The sequence below is a fragment of the Diuraphis noxia genome, unplaced genomic scaffold (assembly GCF_037042655.1).
Source record: "Diuraphis noxia isolate RWA-SAM2 unplaced genomic scaffold, SU_Dnox_SAM2 contig0004, whole genome shotgun sequence".
NCBI lineage: Eukaryota > Metazoa > Arthropoda > Insecta > Hemiptera > Aphididae > Diuraphis > Diuraphis noxia.
The window spans coordinates 66,607,366-66,629,763 of NW_028301714.1; the positions used below are offsets into that span (position 1 = coordinate 66,607,366).

The 22,398-nt window shown below is 30.2% G+C and overlaps 1 protein-coding gene across 7 annotated transcripts; it reads left to right on the forward strand.

The window, feature by feature from the left end:
* The first annotated feature begins 817 nt into the window (after positions 1-817).
* mask (multiple ankyrin repeats single KH domain) lies at positions 818-22,291 on the forward strand. Of its 7 annotated transcripts, none has more exons than XM_089225155.1 (33): positions 818-1,533; positions 4,303-4,480; positions 4,583-4,745; positions 4,807-4,951; positions 5,996-6,143; positions 6,217-6,368; positions 6,450-6,578; positions 6,642-6,927; positions 8,423-8,724; positions 8,789-9,322; positions 9,407-9,532; positions 9,759-9,888; positions 9,987-10,261; positions 10,376-10,757; positions 10,818-10,924; positions 10,988-11,087; positions 11,504-11,791; positions 11,877-12,208; positions 12,275-12,476; positions 12,541-12,695; positions 12,767-12,942; positions 13,008-13,266; positions 13,331-13,622; positions 13,713-14,050; positions 14,110-14,411; positions 14,497-14,766; positions 14,840-14,966; positions 15,029-15,134; positions 15,196-15,273; positions 17,634-18,046; positions 18,120-19,085; positions 21,156-21,416; positions 21,903-22,291. In XM_089225155.1, the coding sequence occupies exons 1-32, from the start codon at positions 1,306-1,308 to the stop codon at positions 21,405-21,407; spliced, it is 7,941 nt and encodes a 2,646-aa protein (XP_089081281.1). In that variant the 5' UTR covers positions 818-1,305; the 3' UTR covers positions 21,408-21,416; positions 21,903-22,291. The 7 variants fall into 7 exon arrangements, with proteins under 7 accessions (XP_089081281.1, XP_015377766.1, XP_015377731.1 ...); XM_015522280.2 differs by having other exon boundaries at positions 820-1,533; positions 11,504-11,677; positions 14,494-14,766; XM_015522245.2 differs by having other exon boundaries at positions 820-1,533; positions 10,830-10,924; positions 14,494-14,766.
* The last annotated feature ends 107 nt before the right edge of the window (positions 22,292-22,398 follow it).

Consider the following 22,398-nt stretch of genomic DNA (forward strand, 5'->3'; position numbering starts at 1 on the left):
ATGGCGTTATTGCGGCTTAAACATTAATGAGGAAGTCGTCAATCGTCAGTCCTACAATTTAAGTAGTTTGAGTTTTTGCCACTGTGATATATAAATGATAATGAATCATCAAAAATTAATGGGTGGTATAAAATTAGTAATGAATAATATTATTAATAAAAATTAAGTTATGATGGAATTTTAATAATATCATACGGGCCACGATTTGACTAAACGTAATACGGGCTAATTTATGATACACTAGACTTGAAAAATTAATTCACACATTTGGTTCGGAAAAGTGGAATGAGAACGAAACGAAACACAGTAAGTCAGTAACTGTTAATGAATGAATCAAAATCAAATCAATGAAGACGAGCGAATTCTGAATTCTAAGAATCAAATGTCTAGACTCTTGGAGGAAAAACAATTGGGATAAGTGAATGATGGACAAGCATATTTTAAGTATGTAGTAGTGTAGTAGCTGAAATGCAGGGACAGAAACAGAATAATAATAATATTAACAACAAATTAATTAATTAATAATAACAGAATAATTCCTACCATTATGTTCCTTCCATAACGACGGTGATAATTTTATTGTCATATAGATAGAGCTACAAACGTGCACAAAAAACGACGTATTTCGATACAGTGGAAGTAGTAACTAGTAGTATTAGTAGTTGTAGTATAGTAATAGTAGTAGTAGTAGTATTTAGTAGTAATAGTAGTAATAGTAGTAGTAATATAGTAGTAACACTATAATAGTAACAGGAGAAACAGCAGTAGTAGTAAATTTCTGGTCGAGGAGGGGGGCGCTGTCGTAGACATGGCGAACTATTTTTCCGCAATCCCGCACTCGTTTTTGATAATTCGTCGTGAAAAAACGCCGATACGAAATAATCGCCAGTAAACCCCTCGACAAAACGACTGTACGCACGCTCGTCCGGCCACACCGTTCATTCCGCAAGAATCTCGTGCCGCCGACGTTATAATATTCGGCCCCGGCCCAGTTGCCGTAAAAATAATATCACATTTTGTTCACTATCGGACAACCCGTGATACCACCACGACTGTGTTGCGCGTGATGGATCATTGATATCGCGGTCGCGCACGGGTCATCGCCGCGCGAGTCGTGGTGCACTGGTGCACCGCTTCGCAGTCGTGTCGTCGTAATTGATAGAGTAGTAACTAGTAGTTGGTTAGTGTGCGTCGTCTACGGTATCGTGTGCCGTGCCTGAGACCGCCCGCGCAAAAATCGGTAAATTAAAGAAAAAAGGCGACCGTCGGCCTTCCACCAAAGGGAGCCGGATAAACGTCGTCGTCATGGAACAAATACCCACGACATCGAGCGGCGGAAACGCCACGGCTGCACCGTCGTCAGCCGGCCCCTCGTTCACGCCCCCGACGCCCGTCCAGCCCTCGGACAACAATTGCATCGACAAAAGATTGCAGTCCGTCTCCGAGTCGGAATACCAAGACGACGAGTACGACGAACCTGATCATCAAATGTACTTGTCCGGGTCGTCCGGTTCCGAAGGAGAATTATCAGAAGTACGCATATATTATAATAATATACAGCGCGAATCGTATACATACACATTATTTTTACTTTTTAGTATAAATTTAATGTAATATCTCATACTGTAGTGATAATGATAAAATTGTAAATTAAGTTCTTTTGCCTCCGACGTACGGGAACGAATAAAACGTGTAGTATTAGAATCGCGATAGACATGTAGTATATTTTTGAGTTTTAATTTTTCTCGATCGGTTTCGTCATCCCCGCCGCTCTCCTCTTCGACGGTTCCGTGAGTAACACAACTATAATTTCGGTTTTTAGTGCGAAGTGACGTCACCGTGACCTTTCGGGGGTTTTCATGAAAATTCGATCCCCCCCAACATTCCGCTGCCGTGGGGCACCCTTTGTCACAACTGGTTTCCGCCCAGTCTTGGCCTATTGAAGGGGGAGGGGAGAAGTGTGTGCATGACAACCTAACCTAAAAAAAAATTATATATGTATTGTACGACGTACTACGAGTCAACTAGACTACCTTATTTCAAAATTATTTCCTCTCGTCAATTGAAACATGACTATGCGTCTAAATCTATAATAATGATGGTAACGCATATTCTATCCGCCACAATATGCCTACTATTGTTATTATTGCTGTTTAGCCCGGTCTGTTTTCAGTTTTCCCTATACTCCCCGGTCTCTCCAACCGATAACAATGGCGTTGTACGTATTATGCTATTGACTGTGTACGTACATCAATGATAATGATAATAACTAGTAACTAATAACTACGATTGTGATGATATTATTATGACTTGTATGGAGTACTCCTCTATCGGTGGCCGGTGTTGTTTTTTTTGCCCACTATTAGTATTCTCATTATTTTGTTTTCCTCCAGCCCGGGGTCAATCGCATCGAGATTTTATAATGTACGCGGCGCATACCGCTGCCGCCGCCGCTCACCACTGCCACCGCCACCGCCACCACTGACACCGCTTCCACTCCCGCGCCGTATTGTTCTTTGCGATTCCGCTTGTACGTCACCACGTTCTAGTGCAGTCGTGTGGGCTTGTTTGCGTGTCTCTGTCAGAGAATTATTGCGCGACTGACATGTTTTTGTCGGTGGTTTTCTGCACAATCGACGAGTGTTCCGAAACCGACGTCGTGTAGTTGTCGCCATATCATTTTGATCCTCATAGTGTGTGTGTGTTTTATTGAACCGTGATAGGTTTTTACAAATCTTTTCGACTACAAATGTCAACTTAACATTTTGCAGTTTATTGTATGGTAATTAATAATTATGATATTTTGATACAAGGGTCTAATACAAATCCTATTGTAGTGTATAATATGCCAAAGACTTAATGGGCGTTAATTTTTTCTCATTCTAAATTTGACTCAAAAAAAATAATTTTTTGTAATGTACCCCTCCCCCCACAGTTTGGATCTAGTACCTGACATTATTTCATTCTCTAGTCTCTACTTGTCAATCTTATATAATATATATACAATTAATTTATATTTCTAATTCTCCTGTTCTGATTTTGTTAGCACTAGTTGTTTGATTTACTCTAAATCAATATTTATCATTTAAAGATAACTTAAATTATATTTTGTTCTTATCAGTTTATGTCATTAGAATTATTATTTAAGTTCAAACGGTATTAATAGGCATTAATTCTTTATATGTCACTTGACTTGGTATAGTCATATTGATAAAGTCTTGAAACATATCCCTACATAAATATTGTGGAACAATTTTGAAGCAATACTGACATTTATCAAATTATTTTACATGACAATAAAGTTTAGTGTCATGTTTGTAATTTATCAAATGATAAGTCTTAAAATATAATAAATGTACATATCTAGATTCTAATTTGTGACTAATATTTATCATTCATATTTTTTCGTCCAAATAAGTAGGTTAATAATTTAAAATATACCTACATTAATTAAACTATATTCATCACAAGTTTGATTAAAAAAAAATAAGATAACGTTGGATTAACCAAAAAAAAAAAATAAATAAATAACTGAGTAGATACATGAATTGACTAATTTTTAATTCATTAATAATAATTATTATTTAATTCAATTTAATTTAATATCAAACATAGGTACAAACCTTTATCAATTATTTTTATTGTAAATTAGTTAGGTACCAGAGTTCTATTGGCGAAATTTAAAATCTTACTGTTTTTTCTACCTTGATTAAAACTTTAAATTTTAAGTTATGAGTTTTTAAATATTGTTATAATATAAATATTTAGGTAATGTTCCTTTATGTTATTTTATTTTTTTTTTGTTCCTAAATTTCCTATTTAAGATTGTGTTAAAGATAGATGTGGAATTAAATAATTTGTTACCATTCAATAATCACGTACTAGTAGGTAAATAAATTATATATTTCCATATTTTATAATTAATTTAATGTGAATTTTTATTTTCTCATCAATTCAGTTAGGTACCTATTTATTTTTTTATTATTAAAAAAATCGAAGATAAAATAATAATATTGCACGTTAAACAATCAACATGACAACATAAGATTAAACTGGTTCAGTATACCTACTTAACTAATTTATACAATAAGTAAATAATATTAATAATTAATTGCTTCAATATTAATGTTTTAATTGGTAATTTTTATTTAATTAGGTGTTATAATAAATATACATGCTATATTTTTTAATCCTTCTATTAAGATTAATTTTTTACTTGGATTTATTCTAATTTATAAATATTAACTCTGTTTTAAAATATTTATGCAATTCATTTATATCAACTTTTAATTTGTGTTATAGGTTGGTAGGTTTGGTATAAATCAAGAAAAAATTTGTCGAGATCCTAATAACCATTTAAATTCAACCTTTCTAATAGCAGCAGATGATACAGATACCGAACAAAGTATAGAAGGAGATCCTGACACCCATCGCCAATTAGAAGCACTTCTTCAAGCAGCAGGATCTATGCTTAGGCCAAGTAAGTAATTTTTAAAAAAATTAAGGGAATATTAGGCTTCTCCTTAAAAAACAAAAAACAAAAAAACAAAAAAACTATGATTTATTTTGAATGAACTAACAGGTGCAAACGTATGCGGTTTAGGTCTGACTAAACTGGGCGTTCCAATTGAGTCCACCACAGACCCTGAAGTGCTGCGAAAATTAACCAATAGTGTTTCTTGTGCTTTAGACGAGGCGGCAGCAGCTTTGACACGGATGAGAGCAGAAACCAAAAATGATAATAAGTATGTTGGATATTATGGCCACAGTTAGTACAAGCCGAAAAATTATCAAATCAAATTTCAGGACCCTGGTCGAAGCATGTCATGATGGTGACGTTGGAGCTGTTCGTAAACTGTTAACAGAAGGTCGATCAGTTCACGAGACTTCTGAAGAGGGAGAAAGTTTGTTGTCCCTTGCCTGCTCAGCAGGTTATTACGAATTAGCCCAGGTTAGTGTTTTATTTTAATTCTATTCTTATTACTATAATAAAGACTCTTTATTAAAGAGGTAAAGTTTATGAGGCTGTAGGGGGTAAGCTCTGGATCTACTGAACCAATTTTTTAAATTCTTTTATGAACAGAAAGCTACATTATTTGTGAGTGTTATAGGCTATATATATTTTTTTAAATTCAGCTCTTACATGTTTTTTTTTATTATTATTAACTTCTGTAACTATGATAGCTCAACAATTATCAGAATATAACAAAGATAATTAAGATATACTTTTCAAAATAATAATAATGAAACATACATAGGTTAAATAGGCTAAAAATGAAAAATATCACCTAGCCAAAACCACTGAAGCTATGAGTATGAACGTAAGTCATTAGTTTCAATTTTATGATGTAAAAAACCTCTAATAAAGGATTTTTTTAAATTCCACCCCTACAAAAGTCAAAAGAGTTACAAAGAAGATTAACTGTCTATTTGTTCGGTTTCTTGTTCGGAACTACTTTACTGATTTAAAATCTTTTTAAATATTTAAGCAAAAGAGTTTAAAAGAAAGGTAAACTGTCTCATAGGCTATATTTTATCTTGATAAGTGGCCTTTAATATTTTTATAGAAATAATTGATATAATTATATAATTATAAATGTAAATATATTTTTGTTTATTATAATTTATAAAGTTACTATTGGTTATACAAATTAGTAATTATGAATAAGAAATTAGCAATTTGTATTAAGGTACCAATTAAAAAAATTGTATCACCTTTACAAAGCTAAAAATGCAAGAAAATATTATGATTGAATTTAATTTTAGTTATGTATTTTATATGACTGTGTTAAAAAACTTTAATGGAGATAAGTTAAATCCGTGGGAAGTATTAAACATGACTAGCCAGCTATTAAACAATGAATTAAACACAAATTTTGAATCATATATAAATCATATTTTTAACGGGCAACAATGTGAACGGTGATCAGCTAGTATTATATACTTTCATATAATATAGATGCTGACCAAGTGAAAAATTGTGATAATATTTTAGGTCTTATTAGCAATGCAAGCCAATGTTGAAGATCGGGGTATTAAAGGAGATTGTACACCACTTATGGAAGCAGCGTCTTCTGGATTTGTAGAGATTGTTAGGCTATTACTTGCTCATGGAGCTGTTGTGAACGCTTTATCATCCACAGGTTAGTATTATAGATTCTAATCAAGTATTTATATGCTGTTATTGTATTAATTTTAAATATGTTTATTTTACAGGGAATACACCATTAATGTATGCATGTGCTGGAGGCCATGTTGATACTGTAAAAGAACTTTTAAATTATGGAGCTAATGTTGAAGATCATAATGAAAATGGTCATACACCTCTCATGGAAGCAGCAAGTGCTGGGCATGTTCCAGTGGCTAAAGTATGAGTTCCTTCTAAAATATTAATTATTACATGATTAAATATTTTTATTATAATTATCTACTAAAATGTCATCAAATAGATTCTACTCGAACATGGAGCTGGTATAAATACTCATTCCAATGAATTTAAAGAAAGTGCTTTAACATTAGCATGTTATAAAGGCCATTTAGAAATGGTCCGTTTTCTGTTAGCTGCTGGAGCTGATCAAGTAATTTCAAATCATTTTCATGATACATGATTGTATATTTATTTATTTATTTATTTGTTGTAGGAACATAAGACAGATGAAATGCATACTGCTTTGATGGAGGCATCAATGGATGGTCATGTAGAGGTTGCAAGACTTCTATTAGATTCTGGTGCTCAAGTTAATATGCCAACTGATAGTTTTGAGTCACCACTCACTTTAGCTGCATGTGGTGGTCATGTGGAGCTTGCATTATTGTTGATCGACCGTGGGGCCAATATTGAAGAAGTTAATGATGAAGGCTATACTCCTCTCATGGAAGCTGCTCGAGAAGGTCATGAAGATATGGTGTCTGTATTGTTGAGTAAAGGTAGTAGTACACATTTTTGAATTCTAGTTGATATAATTAATAACCTTAAATATTTTCTTTATAAATTAATTAACCAATATATAGTGATGAAAAATATCAATAATAATAAATAACTGCAGAAAGTAACAATCAACAAATATATATATTACATTTATATACATATGTCCTTTTTGATAAAATGCAATTTTTCATAACTTGGCTAAGATATTCTATGATTTAAGATTGATATAGGTAAAATATTAACACAAGACTGTATCAGTACTCTGTTGTTAATTGGATACTACAAACTGTTTTTTCTGTCCTCAATACCCCAATGTATGCCCTTAACTTAAATGTATTGTTTTGGTTTTTTAGTATCCTTGGTACTCACAATTTTTTGGTTTAAGATACTTGAATACATTTTGGGAATCACATTGTTGTAATATTAAATTGTTCTGTTGATTGGTTAAATATTCATTCTGTTAGTAATCTATGTGTACAGTTAAAATCTCAAACAAGTTTGTAATGGAAAGCAACGTAAAAAAATTTTGTTGTTACAACATTTTAAGTAAAATGAATTTAGTATAAATGTACTTGTATATATTTGTTCAATGACAAACAACGTTTTTTTCAGAAATGTTTGTATCAATAGACAAAATATATTGATGATCGTCTTTTATTTACATTTTAATTACATCCCAAGCAATTTATACCAAAGTGATGTAATGTTGTATGATAATTTTCAAATACAATTTGTTTACTACTAACTAGACATTATTTTATCAATTATATTCATAGAGATATTATTAACTAAAAGTTTTTTCCGATATTGCACACAACAATAAACGATTTTCAAATATATATTGTTAGGGAAACCTAAATTTGATAATAACACGAATGCCTATGAATACTAGTATGTATGTATTAGTATATTATGATTTAGTATATTCAAATTACCCAAAAACTGATAACAAATTTGTTTATCGGTTAATTGGGTGGTACAGCCACATGTGTTGTATCCAGCCTATAAACATACAATATAGCAAAAACTGTTTTGGCACAACAACTTTACTCCTTCTGTATTTATTGCAAAATCACCAAAATTTCACAATACACAAGGAAGAATTTTATTGTAAAATAAAAAGGCTACGTCACAGACAAAGTTCTTTCCTTTGCAATGTGGAATTTTGGTAATTGTGCAATATAAATACACCGTGAAGTTTACCACACAAACAATTTTTGAAACATTGTACGTTTGTTAGACAGATACAGCACCTGTGGTAGTAGCGTCCTCTTAACATAAATAATTTTTTAAGACCTGTTGTTTTGTAGTCTTATGGAGTTTGTATTACTGAGAGAGAGGGAGCACCTTAGAAGTTTTATTTAAACAAATTTTATCATACAATGTTACCAAGTTTTAAATTAGTTTGTAATTATATATAGTTTCTAAGACTAACTTATAATACATTACATTGTTCTTGTTTAAAAAATTATTAATTGAGAGTTTGTTATGTAGGAGCAAATATTAATGCACAGACTGAAGAGACTCAAGAGACTGCTTTGACCTTGGCATGTTGTGGAGGATTTTTAGATGTTGCAGATTTCCTTATAAAAAATGGTGCAATTTTGGAGCTTGGTGCATCAACACCCCTTATGGAAGCAGCTCAAGAAGGACATATAGACTTGGTTCGATACCTTTTAGAATGTGGTGCAGATGTTCATGCTCAAACTACATCAGCTGATACAGCACTGACCTATGCATGTGAAAATGGTCATACAGATGTTGCTGATTTGTTACTTCAGTTTGGTGCTAATCTTGTGAGTATTTTTTAATATTTACCCATAATTTTAATCATATTTATATTATTATAATTTTTATCAGGAACACGAATCTGAAGGTGGTCGTACGCCTTTAATGAAAGCATGCAGAGCTGGTCACTTATGTACTGTTCAATTCCTAATATCTAAAGCTGCTGATATAAATAAAGTCACTGCCAATAATGACCATACACCTTTGTCACTTGCTTGTGCCGGAGGTCACCTTTCAGTTGTTGAACTTTTGCTCGCTCATTCAGCTGATCCTTTCCATAAACTAAAAGACAACTCAACCATGGTTATAGAAGCCGCTAAGGGTGGCCATACCAATGTTGTTAAATTGTTATTAGATTATCCACATTCAGTTATGTTAACACCTCCTGTATCACCTGTACCAACCACTCCTGCCGAAGATGTACCAGTTGTAGATGAATCTGCATTATCTGAAGTGCAGGTTATGTCTAAAGCTCATGCAATCGCTGGTAGAATAGTAGAAAGTTATGGACCTAATGCCAAACATAATGCAAATTCTTGCATACAAAAAGCTATGATAAGAAAAGCACAACTTAATACACCCAATAGTTCATTTAGTGATGTTCAGGTAAATTTTTCTAGCTTATTAATAGGATTTATTTCTATTTACAGTTTAAACTATCAAAAATAACTATTTTTTGAAAATCTTTAGTTTAAAATTCAATTACCTAAAGAAAATAATGTCAAAGCTAATGCTCCTACTTCCAAACCACTTATTAATACAGCTGCAATTGAGCAACAATTATATAAAAGGCAACAAATAGCTGAAGATCTTAAAGTAAGAATATAGAAAAAATCATTTTTATTTCAGTAGTAGTTGTTGAGAGAAAATTAAACGCTTGATAAATTAAAATTGTATGTAAAAATTTAATATAATAAGAAGAATATATAGATTAGCCTTTTTTAAGCATTTATTGAAAAATATTTCAAAATATAATCAGAGGAATATTATTACACTATTATATTTTGATTAATTCATATAACCTATTTATATATTTTTACAGAGAGTCGAACAAGAGCTAAAAGAAAATGGAAGTCTTTCAATGGTAACATTGATGACAACACCTCCTCCGTTATCCGCATCATCACCTGGTGTTTTAGATTCTAGTACTTCATCTAATGGTTCAAATTCTGGTAATTAACAATTTTAAAACTGTTGTGATATTACATATTTTTCAAAATCTATTTACAATAATCTAAATTATTTTTAAATTAAAAATATTTTAATACAGAATCGTCAGCAAGTAACACATCCATAGGTTCAAATAAAGCAGGAGATGCATCAAAAAATAATCCTAGCCAACCTGTGTCTGCTAGTTCTGATGTAGTTCAAACAACTGCCATTAGTGATAGACCTAAAATTAAAGCCAAATTTAAAAAGAAACCTGCCCAGCCACTCGCAGGAATGACAGGTGTTAATGAAGCAACTCAAGCAACATTAGATGCCAATTACGCTAGAGGTGTTATGGCGGGAGTTGCAGCAATGAAACCACAATTTAAAGCTGAAGTATGAATTTTTGATTTATTTGATTAAATTAATGTTTTGCTATTTAAATTAAATTAACCATGTAGTAACTCCTTATATTTTATATTAACCATGTATTTAATTTGAACATTTTAGTTTATTGAAAGGCATTCAGGTGATGGCTGTGATAAAGAATTAGCAGCTCGTATGATTAAATTTTGTGAAGAGCAAACTGCTAAACGAGAAGCTAATGATGGTGGGCATGCCAACCTTAAAGAATTAATGATTAGTTCTCTGATGAGTGAACACCTATTAAAAGTACGTAAAGACCTACAAATTCCAGATAATATGGTGAAGAATTTACTGCCACTGTCTGGAGCTTTACATGACAGTTTACCTCATGGTACAACTGGTTTGTTGCCATTACCTGGTGATCTTAATACACGAATTGACTTTAAAGCATTAAATTGTATTGATGCAGAACTTCTAGAAAATTTAGTTAGGGATTCCCCTCTCACGCTTGAAGATATATCAAATTGTAAGTAATAATAAATACCTCATATTATACACTTTATCATTCATAATTTAAACTTTAAAGTACCAAATATAGATGAACGACTTCAAAAAGAAATTCAGAACCATCGTTGCAATATCAATTCTTCAGATTCTGGATTAAGCAGTACTTTTTCTTCTCAATCGTTCAAAGTAAAGTATTTTAAATTTAATATTATTTGATTTTATCTCAATATTTATATATTTTTGTTTCAGAACTATGTTCAAAATCAAACATCAATTGATTTTAGAATTAAAAATTTATCATCAATGGATATAGCTAATTTTGCTGGTGCAGTGTCCCAGCTTAGTTTAGGTGAGAGTTATTCATATTTTTTAATTAGTTTTCACATCTATAATTTTAACAGTTTTTAGAAAAATAAATGAATATAGAATAATAATCATTTAAAGGTTGTTTGATTTGTTTTGTTGTATTAAGATTAGTTTATGAGATTATTTAAATCTGTACTTTTATTATAAGTTAGACTTTTGGTCTTTTACTACTTTTATATACATTTAATTAGAGTAAATCATGGTATTAAATATTTTTAAAACAATATTTACTTACATTCAATAAAATAAAATTGACTAAAGTTTCAAGTAAAATATAACTCGAGTTTTAATTTATTGAAATACTTCTGTAAAAAATTTTAAGAAAATTAATAATAAATAAAATTTGTTATTCTGAAATGTAGTATAAACACAAATACTAAAACTTAAAAATAATTGTAGATGAATCAGCATCTCAGCAACAACCTACTACTACAACAATACCTACGTTGATCAACTGTGTTCCTACTCAAGTGGCTGCCGCTACTCAAACACCATCAGAGTCAGTGACATCGAATAAGCGTTCTGCGACAACTACTTCAACAACTACTGCTACGACGACTACTACAAATAAAGGTAAAAAGGCGCGCTATCAAGTTCGGCCCCAGCCACCAAGTTCAGCCCCCCAACCTGGATCAAATAACACCCCAGCATCAAATTCTGTTGCCCAATCGGATGTCGCTAGCTCCAGTAAGAGAATAACTGAGAATATTGTTGCAATTATTTGATAACATAATTTATAGATTAAACTAATTATTAAATTTTATATTTACAGAATTCTCCACTACTACTGGAGAATCATATGGCAGTGATGCTGACATATCATATGGCATCAATGTGGATTCACAAACAGAGAGCAACCACGATACAGCTTTAACAGTTGCTTGTGCTGGTGGGCATGAAGAATTAGTTAAACTTTTATTAGTCCGAGGTGCGAACATAGAACATAGGGATAAGAAAGGATTTACACCATTGATATTAGCTGCTACGGGAGGTTTTGATAAAATTGTTGAAATTCTCCTGAGTAATGTAGCTAATATGGAAGCACAGTCTGAACGAACAAAAGATACACCACTCTCTTTAGCTTGTTCTGGTGGCCGTTATGAGGTAAAAAAAAATACTTATTTAAATGATATTTTAAGATTTATTCAACTAAAATTTAACTCATTTTAGGTTTGTGATTTATTGCTTCAAAGAGGAGCAAACAAAGAGCATAGGAATGTTTCAGATTATACCCCTTTGAGTTTAGCAGCTTCTGGTGGTTATGTTAACATAATTAAATTATTATTGAGTAATGGAGCAGAAATAAATTCTCGAACTGGTTCCAAGTTGGGAATTTCTCCTTTAATGTTAGCTGCTATGAATGGACATACAGGTTAGTACATATAATATTCTACAAATATATTGCTTATATATATTAAATATCAAACTTTTTTTAGCTGCTGTCAAGTTACTATTAGACATGGGCAGTGATATAAATGCTCAAATTGAAACAAACCGTAATACTGCACTCACATTAGCGTGTTTTCAAGGCAGGCACGAAGTAGTCTCTTTGTTATTAGATCGAAAAGCCAACGTAGAACATAGAGCTAAAGTAAATATGGCTATTTATTTAATTTTTTATCTTTTTTGTTAATTTAATTAACAAAAATATTTTCTGTTCAGACTGGATTAACACCTTTGATGGAAGCAGCTAGTGGTGGCTATGTTGAAGTTGGTAGAGTGTTAATTGATAAAGGAGCTGATGTAAATGCTAATCCAGTGCCATCTTCTCGTGATACTGCTCTCACAATAGCAGCAGATAAGGGTCATGTACGATTTGTTGAACTACTACTAGAGAAGTATGTAACAATATTAACTTTCAACTAAACAAGTAAATTTTTATATTTAATTTGAATTGTTATAGAAATGCACATGTGGAGGTAAAAAATAAAAAAGGAAATTCCCCTTTGTGGTTGGCTGCCAATGGTGGTCATTTAGGTGTAATTGAATTACTCTATAAAGTTGGTGCCAACATAGATTCCCAAGATAATAGAAAAGTTACCTGTTTAATGGCTGCATTTCGCAAAGGCCATGTTAAAGTAGTAAGATGGATGGTTAACCATGTATCACAGTTCCCAAGTGATCAAGAAATGACACGATTTCTTACTACATTGAGTGATAAAGTATGTAATTTTTAATTATTTTTTTATGATATTTAAAATTTTATTATCTCAATATTATTTTTAGGAGTCTATTGATAAATGTCATGACTGCATGATTGCTATTCGGATATCTAAAGACCAGCAAGCAGCTAGAGCCAATAAAAATGCTTCTATATTGCTTGAAGAACTTGATATGGAAAAGACTAAAGAAGAATTAAAAAAAGCTTCTGCTGCTCGTCGAAAAATGAAAAAGAAAAAGAAGAAACAAGCCAAAAGTGGTAAAAAATTGGAAGAAGAAACAGAAGAAAAAAATGATGAACAAGAAATTGATGAAGAAGAGGAAGAAGAAGATGAAGAAGAAGAAGTACCTGTTACAGGTATTATAAATAACAATAAATAGTAAATTCATAATTCATAATTATTGAATTTGTAGCAGATTATATATTTTGAAATTTGTATTTTTATAGTATTGGTTGAAATGAAAAAAAAAGTTGATTTAAAAAAGAAAGGAAAAGTTACTGTGCTAAGCAGTGTGATGTCAGGAGATGTTGAAGAGGGTGATAGTGGTATTGATGCCAACAGCCAAGGGAGTTGTAGTAGTACAGATGCTAAAAATGCTGCAGCTCGATTAGCCCAAACTCAAATCGCATCTTCCAATAAAAAAGAAAAAAAGAAAAAAAGTAAAGAAGTTTGTGTAGAAGTCAAACCCACTACATCCACAACAAATTCTAAATTAACTACAAATTCAGCTGCTACTCAAACAAACACAGCTAAAGTAAATTCTTCTCAAACTAAATCAAATAAGGTTGGTATTTAAGAATATTGAAAAAAATTACAACAATTTAATGATGATTTTATGTTTAGGAAAAGAAAAATCAAGTCAGTTCAACTCAAAGTAAAATTGCTACTACTGCAGTACCTCCCACCAAAACTGAAATTATACCTCAAGCAGTTACTAAAAATGCACAACTAAAAACTAAAGTTCAACAGTCAAATAACAATGTCACTAATACCACTCGTAAAGAATCTGTAAAATTAAATAATTACAAAGGAAACAACAAAGTAGTCAATAATATGGTTTTTGAATCAACACAGAATCCAGCTGCTCGAGAAGATTTTGAAGCTACAGGAAGTGAAAACTTTCTTGTTAAGCATAAAAAACATCCGTATGATATTCAACAAATTTAATTCTGTATATATATATATATATATATATTAGCCTTAATAATTTGTTGTATTATTTTCTAGAAGTGAAGAATATATTCATGTTGGTGCAAAAACTTCTAACGTTAGTCCTGTGAAGCAAACCCGTGGACGTGAAGAAGGATGGAAAGAAGTGGTTCGAACTCGGTACCTTGCATCGCCTTACAGGAGTAAAAAAGTGTCTGTGCCATTAAATGCAATTAGTCGTGTAATTGGACGTGGTGGAAGTAATATAAATGCCATAAGAGCTTCAACTGGAGCATTAATTGAGGTGGATAATCAAAGTAAAGGACAGGGAGAAAGAATAATTACTATAAAGTTAGTAAAACAATCTTAATATTAAATGTCAATAAATTTTATATTTAACATTAATTTTAAATATTTTGTATAGGGGATCGACAGATGTTACAAAACAAGCTCATGATTTAATTGCTATGCTAATAAAAGATCCAGAAGTTAATATTATGAGTGTTATTGCAAAAAATCCTAAAGTTACTAGTGCTTGGGATAAATCAGTGGTAATTAAGTTTATATAATTACATCAAAATAGTTATTTAGAATTATTTTATTTTGTTTTAAGAATAACGCTAAAGCCAAAACAGCAGCAGCTGCCGCATTACCACTAAAACTTGTCGTTAGTCAACCAATATCAGTTGTAACTACTTCTAAACTCACATCTGCACCATGTAAGTTTGAATAGTGAATAATAGAAACAAATTAATAAGCTCAAATTTTGATTCTTTTTAGCGATTGTTGCTTCTATGACCATTAAGCCTACCATCACTGTCAATGGTCCTCGACCTACTGTTGCTGCTGTAGCTGCAGGTAATATACATTTACGTATTAATAAATGAAAGCTAGTACATTGAAACATGTCCTTATAGGCAGAGCCCCTATTAGACGGAAATCTCCTTACTAAAATTTAATAGTTAAACATATAATGTATATACCATCATATATTTTAGTTTACCTAATACCTATCCTTAACAATTCTAAAATCCATTAGTTCTGAATAATTTTGTTACAAGAGGTTATTTAATAATTTAATATCTCTTTAATTCTCATAAAGAATAGTTATTATATTGATTGTCCATTAATTAAATTAAATTTGAATTAATGAAACTCCCCTTTGTATTAATCAAATTTCAATAGTATGATTCTACTTGATAAACATCAAAATTACCATTGTAGTGAAGCATTGTTATGTTAAAACCACAGATATATAAAAATACGAGATAGCTGACTTTGACATTTTTTCCTTAATACTTTTCTAAATAATCGAGAAAAACTTTTAAAATTTTCTTTTTAAATCTAAGATTTGAAAATTTAATTCAAGATTCCTTAAAAGTTTTTCAATCTTTATCACAAATAAAAAGTCCACCGGAAATTCAAATTAAATTTTTATGAGCATTTGAAATTTAAATTTTTACAATATTGGAATTTCACTTTTAGCAATTTCTTTATTTTGGTGTAGCTCTAAAACAAATGACCACAGATACTTGAAATTTTCACTGAATGTTAAAAAAGGCATTTTCTTTATTTGATAAAATTTTCAAAATATTTAGATTTGTTTTGAGCTGTTAACTGACATTTTAATTTTTCAACTTTTTTAGTTTTTTTTTTCTATAAATATTGATAAAATTGTATGTGTTCGGTACAAAAGCTTGAAAATTTAATACAAGACTTCTAACACATTGTAAAAATATTAAAAATACATAGGCACAATTTTTTTTTATAAGCATTTAAAGTTCAAATTTTGACTAAATACGTAAAAATTACGGCAATGTTCAAATTATCTTAGATAGAAATTCATAAAAGTTTTCGTTTTAATTCTAATATTTGAAAATTTAATACAAGCTCCTAAAATATTTTTACAATAGCAGTTGCAAAATAAAAGGAATACATAGTCACAATTTTTTTTTTAAGCATTCAAAGTTTGAATTTTGACAACATTTTATGTAAAAATCACGAAAATTTGTAAATTATTTTATGCTAGAAATTCATAAAAAATGTTCCTTTTATATCTAAGATTTAAAAATTTAATACAAGGCTCATAATATATTTTTACAATAGCAATTGAAAAATAAAAGGAATACATAGTCACAATTTTTTTTATAAGCATTTAAAGTTCAAATTTTGACTAAATATGTAAAAATTACGGCAGTGTTCAAATTATCTTAGATAGAAATTCATAAAAACTTTTCTTTTTAATTCTAAGATTTGAAAATTTAATACAAGACTCCTAACATATTTTTACAATAGCAGTTGCAAAATAAAAGAAATATATTTGCATACCTTTTTTTAAAAGCATTCAAAGTTTGAATTTTGACATAATATGTAAAAATCACAAAAAAAATTCGCAAATAATTGTATGCTAGAAATTCATAAAAAATTTTCCTTTTATATCTAATATTTGAAAATTTAATACAAGATTCCTTACAAATTTGTCAATCTTTATCACAAAAAAAAATGTCCACCGGAAATTCAATTTAAATTTGTATTATCATTTGAATTTCAAATATTGACAAAAATTTGTCAAAACCATGAATATTTGCAAATTATTTTGTAGTTCAAAATTCAATTGAAAAATAAAATATTTGTTTCAAAATATATGACAATATTTAAATATAATATATCCTAGACTGACAAATCATCTCTGTTCAGAATCATTTTCATATACAATGATACTTATCATTGCATTCAAATCTAACCTACCCTAGTCAGAGATCCACCCCACCACCTAATGTACATCAGAGCAACATCCACTTACCCGCTTTTTTTTAATTGTATTTTCTAATATTTTCTATGTGTTGTTAAGTACTTGTAAACATTAAAATAAACGATAAATAAAATATAAGTTAGATTTTTAATGCCCCTACAAAGTCACTGTAATAGTAGATGGTATTATTCTTTTAGCGTTATTTTTTCCCTTATCATCTAATATATTCATCAGGTTTTCCTTAGCCCCTGTCACTGGATTTTTATTCATTTTTTTTTTTAAATTATGTTTTCATGATTAAATAACATGAAAGTTAAAAAAAGATTGAATCTAATTTTGTGTTTTTCATGATTTTTAATTTATCATTTAATTTTGAACTAGCTATAGATTTGAATGTTTTAAGAAAAAATGCATTATATATCTGTAAATTAAATTTCTTTAAATATAGAATATTATTTTCTTATAGGCGAAAAGAAGATAACCACAAGCACTGTCAAACCAACAATGTCCTATACAAATGCCATAATATCTTCTTCAGATTCAGTATCTAAACCTTCACAACAACCTCAACCTCCAGTTCCTTCTAAAGTTGTTCAATCTGTTTCTGTAACTCCATCAACTACTGCTACGGTTACTGTTTCTGTAACACCTATTACAACAGAAAATGTATCAACTCCTGCAATGACTGTTGTGACCAAATCTACCAATGCATTACCTCTCGCTCAACCTAAACCACAACAAGAATCAACATCTGTTACTCACCATCCAGTTGCTATTGTGTCACCGATGGTGAGCAAAGCTCCATTACCACCTCAACCACAAATTAAACCTCAAGTCGTGGACGCTTCAGAGTATTCATTATTTGATTCATTTTCTAAGGTATATTTATTCATATATGACACACTTTTTTGTTATGAATGTAAGTATTAATTTGCATTATTACATATTTTAGATATCTGTTCAAACAATGTGGGGTAGAGATGGGGAGTGTGGAGGACAAAAACCAAGTGTTACTTTTACTGGAGGTAATCATATTCCAGCTGTTACTCCATCAATCGGAACAATTGGTCAACCTAAAAAATATTTGGAAACTGAAACACCTATGGCTGATGCATCTAAAGCACCGGGTTATCGAGGAGCTGGCCTATCATCTCCAATATCTACCAAAACTGGAGGAGGAAATACTGGAAGCACAAACGGTAGTCGTACCACAACACCTCCTATGAGTTCTCCTGTGACACAATACAACAATAATACAGGCATCCAACCTGCTGTTCAACAACCTCAACCAGAACCTTACCATTCACAATCCCAACATCCATACATCTCTGATCAAACTCATCAATCAGCACAAATAAATGTTGAACGTTCAAGATTAAACCCACGAGCACCAGACTTTGCTACTATTAAATCTAATCAAAACATGGTTCAACCTCAACAAGTCTACAATAATCAAGTACCACAAAATTTCCTTCAACCACCTATGGTACCCAATGTAATGCCATTTCAACAAAAGTTTCATCAACAATTACCAAACTTAAGAGTTGCACCCAACAATCCTAATCGTTGGACTCATTTTATTAATCAACCTCCTCCTCCATTTGGACGACCTGCTTTACATCCAGTTAATGGCAATGCAGAAATGTTTGCAGGAATGGAAGCAACTGCTAGTCCACCAAATATGTCACCTAATCTTGATGAACGAAAAGCTCCTCCTAAACCAATTGGTACAGAACGAGCATGGAAACAAAATCTAATTGGAGAAAATCCTCATCCGCAACAACATGCAAATTGGTCAGACATGAAAATGCATTGGGCTCATCACGACCTTTTCCGTACCCCTCCTCCACCACCTGTTAATTTTCCTCTTGGACCAAGACCTATGATGGATGAACATAATTTATTTGATACCTACCAGGTAAATACAAATAACTCAGAAATAAATAAGTACAAAACATTGTTCATTATGTATTTTAACTTCAGTTGAAGCTACAAAAACTGAGCAGTGACTAGAAATATTTAATAAATATTTAAATAATTTAAAAAATATATGCCTTATGTTGGTAAATGTATACATACATATAATTGCCAATACCCATATTAATTGGGTACAATATGATTTAATTTATTATTGTGATATTCTCTTTAACTTATAAACCAATCTTCTTGAAACTTAAAACTTAGATTTTTTAATATCTAAGGGGTGCATACATCAAACTTGCAATTTCTATGTGCTATCATTAATTAATTATGACTAATTACTTATTATGAGGACATGATTCCTGCATGTGTTATCTCCATCTTACAAGTACATAACCTGGCAAATTTTATGCTCAGCAGATCACATCTAGCTACATTAAAAATTACAGTGAATTGACTTCTAATCAAGTTAAAGGTAAGAGTATTATTTAGATGACTTCATTTTTTACTATATTTTAATTGTTAAATAAGTTATAAGTATTCTAAGATGTTCTAAACATTTACAATTTTAAAATATTTACAACTTCAAAATTAAAATATGTTATATAAAACCTCATAAAGTCGTCTAAATAATACTCTTACCTTTAAATTTTATTAGAAGTCAATTCACTGTAATTTTTAATGTAGCTAGATGTGATCTGCTGAGTGTAAAATTTGCTATGTTATGCATTCATAAGACTGAGACAACACATGAGGGTGTTACGTTCTCTCCTATTTGTATTATGACAACATTAATGATAAATAGGCACTACGGAATATTTCATAACTTTCCATGATTTAATAAAACCTCAATAAGACTGTAATTTCGATTTGTCTTTATTATACAAATATTTTCTTTACATGAATAATAAATTAAATTATGAAATGTATATTTATATGGCTTTCATTGGTTACAGAACATATAATAGTTATTATTATGATTGGATGTAATTTATCAGACCTTATTCATTTTTTAATAATTTAATAATCTTGAAAAATGATAAATATTATATACTATTTTTAATTTTTCACATAAATAAATTATTGGACTGGATAGTGGATAAACAATTTTTGTTTCCAAAATATTTTTTGTAAGGTTTGTATCTAAAAAAAATTGTTAAATGCTCTAATATTGAAGTCTATTCTTTACCATAGTTGGTGATGACATTGGAAAAGTAGTATATATTATCATGCCGAGTTTCAAATTGGCCTAATGTATATATTGCATTTGTGCGCTTGAAAACATTAAAGAGATAACTGTAAAAATTTAAACCATTCAATTACGACCAATTGTTGAAAATAAACAACACCTTGATGACATAATGCTATAAACAACACTTGCTACACTTGTATCATGAAAATTGATTAATAATATTAGTAATTTTTATGTTAAATTTTATTGGAAAATAAAAAATTAATTTTTTCTTTTATGTTTCACCCCATTTTTGTCCACACATGCACAGTTATTTTATAATTTATCTATGAACATAAAGCTTATTTTAAAAATTAATACAATTATTTTTACCCCTTGCATCATGTCACTATCAACAAGGTCACTGCTTGATTTTTGTGGTAATAGCTATTAATATACCCACATGAGTTGTCTCTGTCTTACAAATGTAAAACATGACAAAAACTGTTTAGTGTGGGAAAAATAGAGAATACTACAGTAATAACTAAAAAAACAAATGTTCACCAAATAAGTAGAAGAACTTTGGCTGTGAAATATCGTTTTAAGTTTTGAAATATCTATGGAAAAAAAGTTATTCAATTTTGAAAAACACAAAAATAATGAATTTTGTAACAATAAGAACATTTTCAATATCAAAAAAATAAAAGTTATTTCACAGATAGTGTTCTCGGCTTTATTGTATATAATTTTGAAGTCTTACTACTATTATAGCTTGAGTAGTTCTATTTCACACAAAACAGTTTTTGCTATTTTGTACATTTGTAGGATAGAGACAACATATGTGGGTGTGGCGTCCTCTTAACATAAACTATACTATAACTGTATACATTTCCTTAGTCCACTGAACATCTAACGAGTGCTAATATGAATCACCATACTGCCATGATGCAAACAATGCCATTGTTTGCGGCGAATGGTCACTTGGAACAACAGTCCCATCACCTTTTAGCATCAAATCATCATGGTCCTGGCCAAATGGCTTTTGATCCAAAATTAGAATGGGACCAATCTAGAAGTCAACAACAGCAAGCCCAACAACAGTCTCAGCAGCAAGCTCCTATGAACACACCATTTCCGTTCATTTTTTAATTACACGGCGTAAGTAATTATTACTTTTATGTATTCAAGTGAAATTTGTTTTAAATTTGTACTGCTATTAATAACGACTAAGGTGTGTATTGTTAAGATTGATTAAGCTTTCATAGATTGGAGTATTAGACTAATTACTGTTGGTAATTTTAATAAAAACTTTTTAGAATTTAATAGTTTATTAAGTCAACATAAAAGCATAAACAATATTGTAATGTCTATTGTCTAAACTATCAACTATCATGATACGATAATTATGCTTAGAACTTATGTTCTTTGGTTTTCAAACTTAGCTGTTATCCTTTGTAGTACATAATTAATGCTCATTGTTTAAGTAATAATTAACAATGAATATTTAATCTACAAAATGCATTTATTCTTAATACATAAAGTTACACCAGCTAATTTTCTTTTTCCCTCAAAAATCTGGTTAAAATCTATTAGAGTATTGTCGTATTGATTGTATTAAAATTGTTTTATTTTTTTTTTTTACAGGATTCAAAATCATACTGCCTAAATAGCTGGAACACAGACATATTTTTGTTTCTCTAATTTAAAATCTGAATATGGTCTCTGGTCTTAAAGTAAAGAAGAATGCAAACAATTATTAAAAATAACAAATTATAATGCATTATTTTGTATGGTTTCATTTTTGGAACAAAAATGTCTTTTTTCACGTTATTTTTTACATTCAAAATATATATTACAAGTACTTCGTCTTTTTTTAAAACTTTTTTTAGCGATATGTTATTACACTTTTACTACTACGGCTTAGGGTTTCTTTAATATCTATTCTGTTAAAGAAATTGTTATATTATTATAAAAATATTGCATTCATATGAAATGTACGGATGAAAAAATATAATTATTTATATACTATCGAATTATGTGTTTTTAATTGTTCAAATTTATATTTTAACAATTTGTTATTTTAAATAGCTTAAAAAAAAAAAATTACATTTATAATTATTAATATATTTAAAAAATAATA

Coding starts and splice junctions, on each gene's coding strand:
- mask (XM_015522239.2), top strand. CDS start 1,306: ATGGAACAAATACCCACGACATCGAGCGGCGGAAACGCCACGGCTGCA. Junction 9,533..9,758: donor AAATAGCTGAAGATCTTAAA/GTAAGAATATAG, acceptor ATATTTTTACAG/AGAGTCGAACAAGAGCTAAA. Junction 12,209..12,274: donor GTTCTGGTGGCCGTTATGAG/GTAAAAAAAAAT, acceptor AACTCATTTTAG/GTTTGTGATTTATTGCTTCA.